Raw genomic sequence first — 19,155 nt, 5'->3', positions numbered from 1 at the left:
CGCTTGGAACACAGGTTATCAAAGTGGGACCTACCACTTTATGATTGGGTTTGTACCCGTATGCATAAATAAAAAAAAAAAAAAAAAAAATGCCTGATGAAACGGTCTGGAATAGACTGAGAAACGCGTTGCAAAATAAATACTGTTTGTTTTATACCACGACCCGGTATTTTTGCTTCTTTCCACGATCCACTTGTTTTTGAAACAGGACTTTTACCACGGAACCTTTCATACACTGACACTGTCGTTTTTGGAGAAAAGTCTCGGTGGCGTGAGTGCAGCAGGAGAACACCTATCAGCTTGCAGCTCACCTGGTCCGGCCATTGGCCCTGAAAAACGTGGGTGCTACTTTCTAGACGCCTATCTGGATTCCACAGGTCCTCTGGGTGAGACCTCCAGCGTACTGACTGCTGGAATTTGAATGTCAGCCTGCTTTATCGCACCTTATTCATTTAAGGTGCCACTTTCCTTGTGAGTAGTTTTTTGCACATCACTTTTATATTTGTTGTTTGAACGATTCACACTATGTTGGCGCCCCTTGTTTATCTTCCAGGCTAAAGGCACATGCACTCTCCTGAGTTTACCTAGGGCTACAAAGTATATATAGAGAGCTAAGCAAAATTTTTAACAGACTTACATTGGAAAGTTGTATAAAATGTCATACTCTATGTAAATGACTTTACTGTCAAAAGTAACAGTCACAACAGTCACATTCAACCTCCTGTACACATTAAAAAAACTCTTTATATCCCTTTGTGAAGCTCACTGTCCGTAGTGCACAGGGCCTCAGATTGCTGTACACTTTTCACATTGTATAACTATAACGCGCTTCACCCCATCATTTAAAGGGACATACAATTGTAAAAAGATAATGCTGTAGTGTATTAGAGCATTTTATTATTGTTGCTCGCATATAACTATGTGTTCTCCAATGCAGAGAGGTTAAACACATAGTTAAAGTCAGCTCCACAGCAGCAATGTACTACTGGTTAGCTAAACTCATCTGGTGAGCCAATGACAAGAGGCATATATGTGCAGCTACCAATCACCAGCTAACCCCCAGTAGTGCTTTGCTGCTCCTGAGTCTATCTAGCTATGCTTTTCAACAAAAGATACCCAGAGAGCAAAGTAAATTTAACAACAGAAGTAAATTTAAGTCCCCTTAAAATGACATGGTCTGTCTAAACTATGAACGTTTATTTTTGACTTTCAAGTCTGTTTATGGCTGTTGTGGCGCAGAATTCATTTACATATGACAGAACAATCTTATGATCTACTTATCTCTTAAAGGGACAGTCTACCCCAGAATTTTTATTGTTTTAAAAGATAGATAATCCCTTTATTACGCATTTCCCAGTTTTGCATAATCAACACATTTACTTTTAACCTCTGTGCTTATCTTGTATCTAAGCCTCTGCAAACTGCCCCTTTTTTCAGTTCTTTTGATAGACTTGCAGTCTAGCCAATCAGGGCCTGCTCCCAGATAACTTCTCGTGCACGAGCACAGTGTTATCTATATGAAATACGTGAACTAACACCCTCTAGTGGTGAAAAACTGTTAAAATGCAATCTGAAAGAGGTGGGCTTCAAGGTCTAAGAAATTAGCATATGAACCTCCTAGGTTAAGCTTTCAACTAAGAATACCAAGAGCACAAAGCAAAATTGGTGATAAAAGTAAATTGGAAAATTGTTTAAAATTACATGCTCTATCTGAATCATTAAAGTTTCTTTTGGCCTAGACTGTCCCTTTAAGAGTTGTACTGGTAGCTCAATAATAACAATTTTTTTAACCGCTTAACAAACAAGACGTACCATGTACATCACTGGTCCTTAAAGGGACAGTATACACCAATTTTCATATAACTGCATGTAATAGATACTGCTATAAAGAAGAATATGCACAGACACTGATCTAAAAATCCAGTATAAAACCTTTTAAAAACTTACGTAGAAGCACCCAGTTTAGCACTGTTGATGAGGAAGTATGGGACACCCTGTCATTAAGGGGTTAAAGATATTACTACTGAAAATAGTAGCGCATGGATATACAGTTTACTTGCAGCAATACATAAATGGTATATGGTAATGTGAGATCTGAGTTTGAAAAATCATAAAAGTTTAGTGCAAACTAGATTGTAACATAATCATCTGTTCTAACACGGAAGGGCTGTATAGTTATAGCTATAACATTGCTGGTGTGGGTGAGGCTTATCAAGGTTCTTACAACTGTGGGGGAAATCGTGCAATTAGGGACTTATGGCTGTCTTAGCAGAAGAGAGCTCAGTATCCTGACTGTCTTGTACAAAGGACAGACCTCCCAGTGCCTACTCAGGTTTTCTCTTCAACAAAGGATACCAAGAGAATTATCGGCTAGATTTAGAGTTTTGCGGCCAAAGGGGTGCGTTAGCTACACATATTTTTTCCCCCCCGCACCTTTTAAATAACGCTCGTATTGAGAGTTCTCTGAAGGCACAGGTACAGGCATATTTACCGCCACTTCAACTCTCAATACCAGCGTTGCTTACGGTAGCGGCTAGCTGGAAAAACGTGCTTGTGCACGATATCCCCATAGGAAACAATGGGGCAGTTTGGGCTGAAAAAAAAACCTAACACCTGCAAAAAAAGCAGCGTTCAGCTCCTAACGCAGCCCCATTGTTTCCTATGGGGAAACAGTTTCTAATTCTGCACCTAACACCCTAACATGTACCCCGAGTCTAAACACCCCTAACCTTACACTTATTAACCCCTAATCTGCCGCCCCCGCTATCGCTGACCCCTGCATTTTATTATTATCCCCTAATCTATGTAACCCTAATCTGCTGCTCCTAACATCGCCAACCCTATATTATATTTATTAACCCCTAATCTGCCCTCCCTAACATCAGCGACACCTAACTTCAAGTATTAACCCCTAATCTGCCGACCGGACCTCGCAGCTACTCTAATAAATGTATTAACCCCTAAAGCTAAGTCTAACCCTAACCCTAACACCCCCCTAAGTTAAATATAATTTTTATCTAACGAAATAAATTAAATATTATTAACTAAAGTCTTCCTATTTAAAACTAAATACTTACCTGTAAAATAAACCCTAATATAGCTACAATATAACGAATAATTATATTGTAGCTATTTTAGGATGTATATTTATTTTACAGGCAACTTTGTATTTATTTTAACTAGGTACAATAGCTATTAAATAGTTATTTACTATTTAATAGCTACCTAGTTAAAATAATTACAAAATTACCTGTAAAATAAATCCTAACCTAAGTTACAATTAAACCTAACAATACACTATCAATAAATAAATTAAATCAATTAACTACAGTACCTACAATTAAATAAACTAAACTAAATTACAAAAAATAAAAAAAGATTACAAGAATTTTAAGCTAATTACACCTACTCTAAGCCCCCTAATAAAATAACAAAGCCCCCAAAATAAAAAAAATTCCCTACCCTAATCTAAATTAAAATAGTTAACAGCTGATTGCATCAGCCAATAGGATTTTTTCTACCTTAATTCCGATTGGCTGATAGAATTCTAAGGGAAGCCATCTTGGATGACGTCACTTAAAGGTACCTTCATTCTGTGTTAGTCGTCGGATGAAGAGGATGCTCCGCGTTGGATGTCTTGAAGATGGACCCGCTCTGCGCCGGATGGATGAAGATAGAAGATGCCGTCTGGATGAGGACTTTTGCCCATCTGGAGGACCACTTCTGCCCGGCTTGAATGAAGACTTCTGCCCGTCTGGAGGACCACTTCTCCCGGCTTGGATGAAGACGTCTCCCGGTAAGTCGATCTTCAGGGGGTTAGTATTAGGGTTTTTTAAGGCTGTATTGGGTGGGTTTTATTTTTAGGTTAGGGACTTTGGGCGGCAAAAGAGCTAACTGCCCTTTTAAGGGCAATGCCCATCCAAATGCCCTTTTCAGGGCAATGGGGAGCTTAGGTTTTTTAGATAGTATTTTATTTGGGGGGTTGGTTGTGTGGGTGGTGGGTTTTACTGTTGGGGGGTTGTTTGTATTTTTTTTACAGGTAAAAGAGCTGATTACTTTGGGGCAATGCCCCTCAAAAGGCCCTTTAAGGGCTATTGGTAATTTAGTTTAGGCTAGGTTTTTTTTTTATTTTGGGGGGGGGCTTCTTTATTTCAATAGGGCTATTAGATTAGGTGTAATTAGTTTAAATATCTGTAATTTGTTTATTATTTTCTGTAATTTAGTGGGGGGGTTTTGTACTTTAGATAATTTAATTTAATTTAGCTAATTATATGTAATTTATTTAATTGTATTTAATTTAGTTTATTTAATTATAGTGTAGTGTTAGGTGTAATTGTAACTTAGGTTAGGTTTTATTTTACAGGTACTTTTGTATTTATTTTAGCTAGGTAGTTTTTAAATAGTTAATAACTATTTAATAACCTTTCTACCTAGTTAAAATAAGTACAAACTTGCCTGTAAAATAAAAATAAACCCTAAGATAGCTACAATGTAACTATTAGTTATATTGTAGCTAGCTTAGGGTTTATTTTACAGGTAAGTCTTTAGTTTTAAATAGGAATAATTTAGTTAATGATATGATTTTTTAGTTAGATTTCTTTTAATATATTTAAGTTAGGGGGTGTTAGGGTTAGGGTTAGACTTAGATTTAGGGGTTAATAACTTTAATATAGTGGCGGCGACGTTGGGGGCGGCAGATTAGGGGTTAATAAATGTAGGTAGGTGGCGGCGATGTTAGGGACAGCAGATTAGAGGTTAATAATATTTAACTAGTGTTTGCGAGGCGGGGTGCGGCGGTTTAGGGGTTAATATGTTTATTCGAGTGGCGGCAATGTCCAGAGCGGCAGATTAGGGGTTAATAATTTTATTTTAGTGTTTGCGATGTGGGAGGGCCTCTGTTTAGGGGTTAATAGGTAGTTTATGGGTGTTAGTGTACTTTTTAGCACTTTAGTTAAGAGTTTTATGCTACGGCTTTGTAGTGTAAAACTCTTAACTGCTGACTTTAAAATGCGGTACCAGTCTTGACAGGAGAGGGTCTACCGCTCACTTTTTGGCAGACTCGTAATACCGGCGCTATGCAAGTCCCATTGAAAAAAGAAGATACTCAATTTACGTAAGTGGATTTGCGGTATTGCCAAGTCTGACCAAAAAAGTGAGCGGTACACCTGTACCTGCAAGACTTGTAATACAAGCGGGCGTTAAAAAGCAGCGTCAGGACTGTCTAACGCTGCTTTTTAAGCCTAACGCAAAACTCGTAATCTAGCCGTAAGTGTTTCTAAACAGTGATGAGTTGTAAAACATTTCATAATCATGTCCATAGTGTACAGATCTTAACATCAAATCAATATACAATATAATTTGGACATATTTTAAAATAGATACAAAGCCAGGAAGAAAATAAAAAAGGTAATTGAGGATAAACAAAAAAAGAACCAATACAATAAATAACAATACAAACATTTTTTTATCTAAATAACCTTTTTTAATACAGTTTTAACTGATTTTGAAATAGAAAATGCATGTTTGTAAACAAACTATACTGAAGGATCAGTTGCTCACTGGCTGATAAAGACGTCTCTCTTGGAGAACCAGGAAACACCACCACATGCATAGAAACAAGGGATACTTTTAGTAATAATCATATCTTCTTTGGTAAACTGTGGTAGCGATTTTTTTTTTTAAATATCCTTTTAATGTATAACAAAAAAATATTTACCTTTAATTAGGTTTCATATTCTACAAAACTATGAGTCTCCTGTCACATGCCACACATATCTGTTGGTTGTCTTACATGAAGAATATTTACATAGACCTTTCTTGTGTCACGGAAAATAACCTATAGAGAATGGCAAACTTTTGGACTATACTTTTTTTTCTCCCTCTGTGAGTCTATATAGAGGTCTCTGGTGTTATGATATGGAGAAAATGTATCTGAAACTTAGAATACTGAGGCGGACAGAAGCCAGACGATTGTATGTAGAGATGTATGTAAAATAAATCTTTAGGTTAAAAGTCAGAACTAGAATATTAGGAGCCAGTGAGCCTTCTCAAGTTGGATTTGTTAAGCCTTGCTATAGAAGTACTGTTGTGATTGTGAAAGGAGGTGAATGCCATACCTTTCAATATGTCTCAGATACTATATAGGGCCTAAAGAGTCAGAGAGACCCTTTGGTGGAATTGTTGTAACCAGGAGGTGTAACCAGAATGAATGGGGGTAAAGCCTTGGATTCTCCATAGGAGGAATTAGGTAAAACATGGGAGTGGCTGGCATGCTGTAGCTTTTTTCCTGGCAGTCCAGTATGTGGCCAGGTAATCAGTTATAGAGAATGAAGTGTGGTTTGGTGACACACGGACAGAACCTTAAACTGTGCCTATCCTGCAAATGGATGTGAACTTTGGGGTCTGCATCCTGGAAAAATGTAGAGTCAAGCTGGATTAATTGATGGAGATGTTGACTTTGGTGAAATGTGATGTTTGGATATATTTGGGCCTATTTATTATGATATAATACGATATAGTGGATCTTGTCCGCTGCACATCGATAAATGCTGATAGCATACGCTGTTGGCATTTATCATTGCACCAGCAGTTCTTGTGAACTGCTGCTGCAATGCCGCCCTCTGCAGATTTGCGGCCAATAGGCTGCTAGCAGGGCGTGTCAATCAACCCGATCGTATTCGATCGGGTTGATTTATGTCTGCCGCCTCAGAGCGGGTGGACAGGTTATGGAGCAGCGGTCTTTAGAAACACGGGGCATCAAGCTCCATATGGAGCTTGATAAATATGCCCCATTATCTCTAGTGTGATATCTATTAAACATATATTTCTATAAATAGTTAAGCCCTATTAAATGAGTGTATTCATATGAGTGCTTGTAGCCAGTACTTACATATTCTGTCTCTTGCAGGTGCTCTCTCACAATCTATGTACGCTGCTTAATGTTCCTATTGATCCTGTGTCTTTAGAAGAACATTTCCGAGATGACAGTGAAGGGCCTGTATCAAATCAAGGCTACATGTGTTATCTGAACAAATTCATCCTGGATAAAGTAAGTACCCATATTGTCTATTGTAATCTAATATTGCTGTTACAATTTTACTTAAAAGGATATTAAGCTGCTGGGCGCAACTACAGTAGCATGGTTACTATTCACTTTAGTATTGATTTTCCTTCTGTTCCTGAAGCACTCTTCAAAGATATTATCCTATTTTAGCCCTTTAAAATATGCCAGATGGTGACGCTCCGCTTCTTCATACTGGGCGTCATCTTAGAGCACAGGTATTCTTTAACCCTGTAACAGAAGCAGTGCACATTTACAGTCTTACAGATCAGTGATATTGCTGGCTTTTTGCTTTAGGCTAGAGTTTAACATTAAAACTATGTAAATAAAATGCAAAAACTTAAAGCTTACACCCTATCTTGTGCACACTAACCCCCAGTAAGTGACACAGCTGTAACAAAGCTGGCAACATCACTGTGTCACAGCGTGTGAAAATACCTAAGCTCCAAGATGACAGCGCCCCGTAAGCTATTAAAATAGCAGAGCTTTTTTGAAAACAGCTGCAGCCACAGGAGGAAATGTACTAATATGATGAGTATGTAACCGCTGTATTGTGGTTGTGCTCAGCAGTGTAATGTCCCTTTAAGGTCAATGTGAAATGGCAATATACCCAATATACAACTAGAAGTCTATTCTCATGTGTAAACAAAAATTTGATACAGTGAGACATGATGGAGAGAGAGTTCACTCAGGCACTAATGACTATAAAATCCCCATGCTGAGTTATGGTTTAGGTAAAAAATCCAGATTATTTCTCAGAAACGCCCAGGAACACCCTGTAACTCCCACCGCCAATCCCTTTATGCATCTGCAACATTCCTAATACAAATACCGCTCTATCTAGTGAGTCCACTTTAAAGTAACAAAACAGATATGGGAATATTTAATAATTGCACAGATGCCATATTGCGAATGTGATGCAGTTGTATTTATTGTTTTTTCCGTGTTTCTAGTGGTTCACGTTTGCTGTGCAAGAAATCATGTTCTGGGCTATATATATATATATATATATGTTAATGTAACGAATGCCCCGGCATTCAGCTAGAAAAGATAGGGGAAATGAGCCCCAGTACATTTCAAACATGATTCTTTTCTGAACAACGAGACCCCTCAGCAACATAACGAGCAACAAATTAACCTCCTTTTTTTCTGCAATTATTTTTCAAAAGCCAAACTCCACACACCTTATTGCCTTATTTGGAGCAGCCAATCTGGGCTTTAGTCCACAGACAACAAGGTTAGCCACTTTCATAAAGTTAGTAAATAATGCATTGTTTTGCAGTTGTTATCTGATAAATCCAATTAGAGACAAATATGTAGCAGAGTTAGCCTTGATGCGTCAGCAGGACATTGCTCAATTTTCAGAGCCACATTACATAAAAGGGGGAAAAATAAATAATTAAAATAGTTTCATTACACATAACTAAACATTTTATATAAAAAACCTCAAGGTGTTTACTGTCCCTTGAACAGAAGAAGCGCTGCGGAATCTGTTGGCGCTCTACAAATACCTGATAATAATAATAATAATAATAATAAAGAAACAACAAAAGAACAAATACAAATTGCATTGGTTTGCACTGCCAGGCATACTAAAGATAATAAAAATAATATAAAATAGAGCTGTGCAATTAATTGCAGTATGAGGCTAAGCAATATGTAAATCGCATGAGGCTGCAATTTTTTTTTTACCAAAACAAACAAACAAAAAAAACTTTACGAAATGGCTTCTTTAACAAGTCAAGTCAGTCACACAAACGCTCCAGTCCAGCAGCAGCACTGATCACTCCTACAGGGGGTCTGACCAGGAAGCGTCACGTGTCACAGAATGTAACACTATTGCCGGCATTTTACTTGCCTTATGGTTTGCTGCTCCTGAGGTGCGCACAAACATGGAAGATGGCGGACTGGCGCGGCTCTTTTTTCTGGCCTATTTAGTCTGCAGTACAAACTACATAGGGGAACTAGCCACTATTTTGTAACAGGTAAATGCATTTTTTATTGCAAAATATGATTTTAAATTTTTTTTTTAATAAAATTAAATTTTCTACTTATAGTGCCTGCATAGTGTAACTTAACTAATTCAAACCGGCGTAGCACTAATACTGTAAGGCCATAGTAAAGGAAGGAACAACAACAATTCCCCCTCAAAACCCCAGAATGAACACAATGGGGCCTATTTATTAAAGGTATTGCGGACCTGATCCGACAGTGCAGATCAGGTCTGCAAGACCTCGCTGAATGCGGAGAGCAATATGCTCTTCGCATTTAACATTGCACCAGCAGCTCACAAGAGCTGCAGGTGCAACGTCGCCCCCTGCTGACTCGCGGGTTGATTTCCGGCGATTCCTGTCCGCCTCATCAGAGCAGGCGGACAGGATTATGGAGCAGCGGTCTTTAGACCGCTGCTTCATAACTGGTGTTTCTGGTGAGTCTGAAGACTTGCCAGAAACACGGGCCCAAAAGCTCCGTTCGGAGCTTGTTAAATGGGCCCCAATGTTTTCACAGGACATATTAGAATTTATTGGAATGAGGAATTAAAGGGACAATCTAGACTCATTACATCATTTTGATTTCTTATTATTACATACCAGAGAAGCATCCTGCAACTGGTCCCACACCCATAAGCTTGTAAGTAGTACATGAAACATTTAACTATTCCTTGTTTGTTAGGAGACTAAAATGGCTGCCAAGCTCTGCCCACATAGTGTGTATATAGTTTGGTATGTTAAGTTTCTCCAATCGCGATTGACTCTTAAATACGTTTTCCTACTCGCACATTCTGATTTGTGCATGTGCAATCTGAAATAGCTAACTGAAAAATATTAAACGTGCACTGCTAAACTGTCATACAAGAAAATAACTGACTGGGTGAGAAGAAAGTTGTGGGCGGAGCTGCACGTTCATTTTTGGCTGCTAACAGACGATTATTTAAAGTTTCATGTACTTCTTACAAGCTTATAGATGTGGAACCCTCTGCAACATGGTTGTCTGGTATGTAACAATAAGTAATAAAGCATAAGTATTGGGTCTAGACTGTCCCTTTAAGCAGTGGTAGCTACTGCCATCAGGGAAATAAGAGATCTGACATGTTGCTAACTTAGGTTGCATACTGCCTCTTCTAAGCATGAGCAAATCTGACTCCCTATTTATCTGGTATTCTCTTAATAGTAAACCAGCTCATGTTACTCTAGAAGTTTTATGATATCAAGCTAGATAAGCCTTCCTATAGAGACCACAGCCTCCTTGTAGGGCTGTAACATGAAGTAATAGACACTACACTAATAAAGTTAAAAAAAAATATACAGTAAAATCAATTTAAAATATTGAATAATACATATTGCCATGATTTCTATTAAAGGGACACTAAACCCCACATTTGTCTTTCATGGTTTACGTGGAGAATACAATTTTAAACAACATTCCAATTTACTTCTATTATCTAATTTGCTTTATTCTTTAGATATTCTTTAGATATTGAGAAATATCTTAGATATTCTTTGTTGAAGAACTAGCAATGAACATGGGTGAGCCAATGACACAAGGCATTTATGGGCAGCAACCAATCAGCAGTTAATGTCCCTTTACGTATAAGCCACTGCTTAGTGCTTGTTTTATTACAATAATTAAATATCTCTTGAAGAATCACTCCATATCCATACCATTTGCATAAAAACCCTTTTAATTCTCTAGCATCCTTATGGATTTGTGCAGCAGATGTTTTTGTGCACTTACTTTAGTGTACAGGGTGAGAATATGCTTATGTGAATGAGCTGTTTGTGACTTGCAGTTCTCCCAATTAGTAACACAGAACTCTTGCTTACATGTGGTCCCTGAGATGTGAACTGAAGTTACTAAGAGTTAGCTTTCATTGCAGGGAAGGAGCTTGCATGTATCAGATTTATACCACTGGGTTTATGTGTGTGCAGGTGTATGTTTTGTATCAGCAAACATGTTTATTAATTGTGTTGAAATTTACCTTTGTTCATTTATAAAGTCATGGGGGGATATTTATCAAAGCCTTAACTTTGTTGCATTCGCCGGCACCAATACGCTCACCTAACATCTAACATCGCAGCCGTTTATCTCAATACGCTCTCCTTATTTAAAAAAAAATCCGTCAAAAAGACGCGCACAAAGTACGGGGCGATGAGCATCGGACTGTTTTTAACTAGCAGTCATCGATCTTGCGTCTATTTGGCTTTTTCCCAACTTTATTTATACACTGCCGCTAAACGCCACCACTATACTAAAATGTTTAACCCCTATCCCGCCGTTCTCCGACACCACCGCAACCTAAATAAAGTTATTAACCCCTATCCCGCTGCTCCCCGCCACCACAAAATAAACGTATTACCCCTAAACCTCTGGCCTCCCACATCACTACCACTAACTAAACCTTTTAACCACTAAACTGTCAGCTATAACCCCTAAACCTAACAACCCGCTAACTTTAAATTAAAATTACAACATCCCTATCTTAATATAAATTTAAACTTACCTGTAGAATTAAAATAAACTAATTTAAGCTATTAATTAACCTACCCTAACTATTATCCTACAATTAAATTAAACTACCAATTAAATAAACTAAATGACATATTAAAGAAACCTAACCCTACTCAAATTATTTAAATATACAATTAAACATTATTAAAAGTACTAAATTACAGGAAAAAAAACAAACACTAAATTACGAAAAACAAACACTAAATTATGAAAAATAAAAAAACAAATTATCAAAAATAAAAAAGAATTACACCTAATCTAATAACCTAATCTCCCCATTGCCCTGAAAAGGGCATTTGTATGGGCATTGCCCTTAAATGGGCATTTAGCTCTTTTACATGCGCAGACCCTAATCTAAAAATAAAACCCACCCAAAAAACCCTTAAATCAACCTAAAATAGCCCCCAACGATCCACTTACAGTTCTTGAAGTCCCGCTTGAAGGATCCATCCAGCTGGCAAGAAGTCTTAATCCAGGCGGCTTATTCGATCTTCATCCAGCCGGGCGAAATCTTCATCCAGACGGCATCTTCTATCTTCATCCATCCGGCGCAGAGCGGGTCCATCCTGAAGACATCCAGCGCGGAGCATCCTCTTCATACGGTCGCCGCTGTAAACTGGAGCTTTAATGCAAGTGACGTCATCCAAGATGGCGTCTCTTGCATTCCTATTGGCTGAAAGATTTCAATCAGCCAATAGGATTAGAACTGCTAAAATCCTATTGGCTGTTCCAATCAGCCAAAAGGATTTGAGCAGCTCTCATCCGATTGGCTGTTCCAATCAGCCAATAGGATTAAGCTTAGGTTATTTTAGATTTTTATTTATCTTAGGTTATTTTAGATTTTTAGAGTTTTTTTATTTGAGGGGGGGTTGGTTGGTTAGGTGGTGGGTTTTACTGTTGGGGGGTGTTTGTATTTTTTTTACAGGTAAAAGAGCTGATTTCTTTGGGGCAATGCCCTACAAAAGGCCCCTTTAAGGACCATTGGTAGTTTATTGTAGGCTAGGGTTTTTTTTTATTTTGGGGGGGCTTTTTTATTTTGATAGGGCTATTAGATTAGGTGTAATTCTTTTTTATTTTTGATTATGTGGTTTGTTATTTTTCGTAATTTAGTACTTTTAATAATGTGTAATTATATATTTAATTAATTTGAGTAGGGTTAGGTTTTTTAATATGTAATTTATTTAATTTAATTGGTATTTTAATTTAATTGTAGGATAATAGTTAGGGTAGGTTAATTAATAGTTTAAAATATAGTTTATTTTAATTCTACAGGTAAGTTTAAATTTATTTAAATATAGGGATGTTGTAATTTTAATTTAAAGTTAGCAGGTTGTTAGGTTTAGGGGTTAATAGCTTAATTTAGTTTATGGCGATGTGGGGGGCTCACGGTTTGGGGGTTAATAGGTTTAGTTAGTGGTAATGATGCAGGAGGCCAGAGGTTTAGGGGTTAATATGTTTATTTAGTGGCGGCGGTGTCAGGGAGCGGCAGAATAGGGGTTAATAACTTTATTTAGGTTGCGGCAATGTCGGGCGGCAGATTAGGGGTTTTTAGACTCAGGGTTTATGTTAGGGTGTTAGGTGTAAACGTAACTTGTTTTTAACAATAGAAATCAATGGTATTTCTGGCAGCATCGAACATAAGCGTTCGGTACTTCAGACTCCCATTGATTTCTATGGCATCCGCGGCCTCCAGGGTGGCGGATTGAAAATCAAGTACGCTGGGCCGGAATAGCCGTGAGCGTACCTGTTAAAAGTTTGATAACTTGGAAAAAGTGTCAGATAGAGCCGAATGTGTATTTGGAAAATCTGTAATGACGTAAGGATCGATCTGCGTCGGATTGAGACCAGTGGATCGTATGTTACGTTACATATTTCAACATTTTCCAGTCTGTAGGCTTTGATAATTAGGTCGGATCAAGCTAGCAACAATTACGCTGCGGAATTCTGGCGTATTTGCGGTTTAGGCTTTGATAAATATCCCCCATGATATGCCCAGAACAATGCCCCACATATAGTGAATTATTTTGGATGTTGTTACATAATTAATGTAGTACAGGTAGCCCTCAGTTTACGCCGGGGTTAGGTTGCAGAAGGAATGGTTGTAAATCGAAACCGTTGTAAATTGAAACCCAGTTTATAATGTAAGTCAATGGGAAGTGAGGGAGATAGGTTCCAGGCCCATCTCAAAATTGTCATAAGTAACACCTAATACATTATTTTAAAAGCTTTGAAATGAAGACTTTAAATGCTAAACAGCATTATAAACCTAATAAAATAATCACACAACACAGAATATATAATTAAACTAAGTTAAATAAACAGAAACATTTGCTAAACAGCATTATAAACCTAATAAAATAATCACACAACACACTTCACTTGCATTTTTCTGCAAACAGTTCTTTCTATGCATTCCAATCTGGACTGATTTATAGACAGGAAGATCTTGTTCCTTTGAAATCTGCTTGATAGTTCAGGTCTGGCTAAACCGATTAATTTCAGCTTGCTTGGCTTTGCTGCAACACAAGCGGACAGCTCCACCTACTGGCTATTTTAATAAATGCACTGCTTCTCAATGCTTTTCAATAACAGTCACATGACTGGAAAAAAAGGTTGTTATTCTGAAACGGTGTAAATTGAACCGTTGTAAAACGAGGGACACCTGTATTAACGTTGAACAAAACTGTATGTATTAAAGTAGCAATTATCTGCCAGAATGAAAAAACTAAAGAAAAAATGTGGGAGACCACATGTATTTGTGAACAGTACCACGAACAGAAAAGTGCGTCTCTGATGGCGAGACAGTGGCTCTTATATAAATAAAAGTAATACCATAGTAGAAATATTTAAGATCACTCAAGTTTTTATTTAAAAAATGTATCTGTTCCAGATGCTTGTAGTAAATCTGTACAGTTTTTTTTCTTTTTTCTTTATTAAGAAGTTAAAAAGGTGCATTTTTTTTTTGGAAATAAGAGGCATTTTAGTCAACACTACAGCCAAAACTACTTCAACAATCTTTATAAGATTGTTTTCTAAGTGGTGATATAGAGAGGCCTATCTATCAAGCTGTCAACCTAAAATACGCTGGAATTCTGCATCATAATTGTTGCAAGATATATCCGACCTAGTTATCAAAGCCTACAGACCATCAAATGTTGAAATTTGTGACGTAACATACGATCCGCCGGTCTCAATATGACGCAGATTGATGCTTACGTCATTACAGATGTTCCGAATACACATTCAGCTCTACCTGAATTTTTTTCCAAGTTATCAAACTTTTAACAGGTACGCTCGTGTCTTTTGCAACCCAGCGAGTCTAAACACCCCTAATCTGCGGCCCCAGACAGCGCCGCAACCTAAATAAAATGTATTAACCCCTATTCCGCCGCTCGCCGACATTGCCACAACCTAAATAAAGTTATTAACCCCTATCCCGCCGCTCCCCGACACCGCAGCCACTAAATAAACATATTAACCCCTAAACCTCTGGCCTTCCACATCACTACCACTAACTATACCTATTAACCCCTAAACCTTCAGCCCCCCACATCGCCAAAAACTAAATTAAGCTTTTAACCCCTAAACCTAACAACCCTTTAACTTTAAATTAAAATTACAACATCCATATCTTACTTGTAGAATTAAAAAAAACTATTTTAAACTATTATTTAACCTACCCTATTATAATACAATTAAATTAAAATACCAATTAAATAAACTAAATTACATATTAAAGAAACCTAACCTTTTTAAATTATTTAAATATACAATTAAAAATGATTAAAAGTACTAAATTACAGAAAAAACAAACACTAAGTTACAAAAACAAACAAACACTAAATTACGAAAAATAAAAACGAAATTATCAAAAATTTAAAAGAATTACACCTAATCTTATAGCCCTATCAAAATAAAATAGCCCCCCCCCAAATAATAAAAAAATCCTAGCCTACAATAAACTACCAATGGCCCTTAAAAGATAACAGCTCTTTTACATTGCAAAATAATACAAACACCCCCCAACAGTTAAACCCACCACCCAACCAACCAACTCCCCCAAATAAATAACCTATCTAAAATAACCTAAGCTCCCCATTGCCCTGAAAAGGGCATTTGTATGGGCATTGCCCTTAAAAGGGCATTTAGCTCTTTTACATGCCCAGACCCTAATCTAAAAATAAAACCCACCCAAAAATAACCTAACACTAACTCCAGACGATCCACTTACAGTTCTTGAAGTCCCGCTTGAAGGATCCATCCAGCTGGAGAAGTCCTCATCCACGCTGAAAGAAGTCTTCATCCGGGTGGCCTCTTCCATCTTCATCCAGCCGGATAAGTCTTCATCCAGACGGCATCTTCTATCTTCATCTATCCTGTGCGCCTGGATGAAGATGGAAGAGGCCGTCCGGATGAAGACTTCTTGCCGCCTGGATGAGGACTTCTATGGCTGGATGGATCCTTTAAGTGGGACTTCAAGAAATGTAAGTGGATCGTCGGTGGTTAGTGTTAGGTTATTTATAAGGTTTTTTTTGGGTGGGTTTTATTTTTAGATTAGGGTCTGGGCATGTAAAAGAGCTAAATGCCCCTTTAAGGGCAATGCCCATACAAATGTGCTTTTCAGGGCAATGGGGAGCTTAGGTTATTTTCGATTTATTTGGGGGGGTTGGTTAGTTGGGTTGTGGGTTTAACTGTTGGGGGGGGGTGTTTGTATTTTTTTGCAATGTAAAAGAGCTGTTATCTTTGGGGCAGCGCCCCACAAAAGGCCCTTTTAAGGGTCATTGGTAGTTTATTGTAGGCTAGGTTTTTTTTTATTTTGGGGGGTCTTTTTTATTTTCATAGGGCTATTAGATTAGGTGTAATTCTTTTAAAAAAAATTGATAATTTGGCTTTTTATTTTTTGTAATTTAGTGTTGTTTTTTTTTTGTAATTTAGTGTTTGCTTTTTTCTGTAATTTAGTACTTTTAATAATGTTTAATTGTATATTTAAATAATTTGAGTAGGGTTGTGTTTCTTTAATATGTAATTTATTTTATTTTATTGGTAGTTTAATTTATTTGTAGTATAATAGTTAGGGTAGGTTAATGAATAGTTTAAAATAGTTTATTTTAATTCTATAGCTAAGTTTTAATTTATATTAAGATAGGGATCTTGTACTTTTAATTTAAAGTTAGGGGTTGTTAGGTTTAGGGATTAATAGCTTAATTTAGTTTTTGGCGATGTGGGGAGCTCACGGTTTAGGGGTTTATAGGATAGACACGAATATATGGCGCTGATTACTAAAGGAAAAACTGGGCCACTCTAAAACAGTCACCCCAGGACTGTAACAGTTAAATCAGAAGCTAAGGGAATAAAGAGGGCGCTAAAAGCTAAGTTTTCCACCACTCTTAGTCAAATAGTAAGATAGACACAATTGATTTTTCAGGGTAACAACTTTACTACAGAATAAAATTAAAGTGCAATATTATTACAGTACAATATAAGAGAGAAGATGTAAGGGACGTCTCCCTGTTACATATAAAAAATGATTAAAAAAGGACTGAAATACCACCTTAAAAATGCTTGAAAAAAGTATTTTGCATACGTTTGATTTGATTCAGCAAATATTAGATACAATATAATTAAGGTATCAGTCAAGAATCAATCTGTCCCAATCTCTGATGTGTAGTTACAAAGTTGCTTGTAATAGCTGATCAGCAAGTGTTGCAATTGTAACAGATAGGGTCAGCGTGAAAAAATGTAGAATTGTGATATAATATTGATATAACCCCCTTAGGGGTGGTTAGACAATGGATTTTGAACACCTTTATATCAGATCTTTTTCTTACTCACACTTTCTTTTCCAAAGTGGCTTACTGACGATCTTATGGCTCACGATGTTGGAGATTGGACACAGGTAGGCAGTGTCTCCCAATGCTGCTCACTTCTGCTAGTGTCGGCTGAACCCGGTCAGCGTGAATGGAGACTGCTCGTCACTCCAGCGTTCGTTGTGCGCCAAATGGATCCCAGTTCAGAGGGGAGAAATGAGATTCACAAACCCGCACTTAGCGTGGAACACGCGCGGGCAAGGATATAGAAAACTAGGTACCTAGATTTTCAGATTGAGGATAAAGTCCTTAGCAGGATACAACACAGATTCAATCTACGCGTTTCACCCGTTATGTAGGGCTTTTTCAAGATCCTTTCAAGATTCTTGAAAAAGCCCTACATAACGGGTGAAACGCGTAGATTGAATCTGTGTTGTATCCTGCTAAGGACTTTATCCTCAATCTGAAAATCTAGATACCTAGTTTTCTATATCCTTGCCCGCGCGTGTTCCACGCTAAGTGCGGGTTTGTGAATCTCATTTCTTCCCTCTGAACTGGGATCCATTTGGCGCACAACGAACGCTGGAGTGACGAGCAGTCTCCATTCACGCTGACCGGGTTCAGCCGACACTAGCAGAAGTGAGCAGCATTGGGAGACACTGCCTACCTGTGTCCAATCTCCAACATCGTGAGCCATAAGATCGTCAGTAAGCCACTTTGGAAAAGAAAGTGTGAGTAAGAAAAAGATCTGATATAAAGGTGTTCAAAATCCATCGTCTAACCACCCCTAAGGGGGTTATATCAATATTATATCACAATTCTACATTTTTTCACACTGACCCTATCTGTTACAATTGCAACACTTGCTGATCAGCTATTACAAGCAACTTTGTAACTACACATCAGAGATTGGGACAGATTGATTCTTGACTGATACCTTAATTATATTGTATCTAATATGTGCTGAATCAAATCAAACGTATGCAAAATACTTTTTTCAAGCATTTTTAAGGTGGTATTCCAGTCCTTTTTTAATCATTTTTATATGTAACAGGGAGACGTCCCTTACATCTTCTCTCTTATATTGTACTGTAATAATATTGCACTTTAATTTTATTCTGTAGTAAAGTTGTTACCCTGAAAAATCAATTGTGTCTATCTTACTATTTGACTAAGTGTGGTGGAAAACTTAGCTTTTAGCGCCCTCTTTATTCCCTTAGGGGTTTATAGGTTTAGTTAGTGGTAGTGAGGTGGGAGGCCAGAGGTTTAGGGGTTAATACGTTTATTTAGTGTCGGTGGTGTCGGGGAGCAGGCGGGATAGGGGTTAATAACTTTATTTAGGTTGCAGTGATGTCGGGGAGCGGCGGGATAGGGGTTAAACATTTTATTATAGTGGCGACATATAGTGACAGGGTATAAATAAAGTTGGAAAAAAGCCAAATAGTCGCAAGATCGATGACTGCTAATTAACAACAATCCGATGCTCATCGCCCGTACTTGGTGCGCTTCTTTTTGCTGGCTTTTTTCATAAATAAGGAGAGTGTATTAAGATGCACGGCCGCGATGTTAGGCGAGCGTATTGATGCCGGCGAATGCAACAGTTGACGGCTTGATAGATATACCCCTAAGTCTTATTTGGGTAGTACCTATACTAGTCATACATAAGCAGTAGAAAACAACCTGTAAAATGTTATACTGCCCTCATGAGAAATGGGGATTTACTGTTCCTCCATATCATAACTTATATTTTTGTTTACTGAGAATATAAAAATTCCTCCT

The 19,155-nt window shown here is 37.6% G+C and overlaps 1 protein-coding gene across 1 annotated transcript in view; it reads left to right on the top strand.

Moving 5' to 3' along the window:
- The window catches only part of SWAP70 (switching B cell complex subunit SWAP70), a 472,107-nt gene that overhangs the window by 157,464 nt on the left and 295,488 nt on the right, over nt 1-19,155 (top strand). The window contains exon 2 of the mRNA XM_053720594.1: nt 6,908-7,048. Within this exon, the coding sequence (XP_053576569.1) occupies nt 6,908-7,048 (141 nt within the window). The remainder of the gene's footprint in view (nt 1-6,907; nt 7,049-19,155) is intronic.

This window comes from Bombina bombina, chromosome 7 (assembly GCF_027579735.1).
Source record: "Bombina bombina isolate aBomBom1 chromosome 7, aBomBom1.pri, whole genome shotgun sequence".
Lineage (NCBI taxonomy): Eukaryota > Metazoa > Chordata > Amphibia > Anura > Bombinatoridae > Bombina > Bombina bombina.
This window is presented reverse-complemented; position numbering and strand designations above follow the sequence as displayed.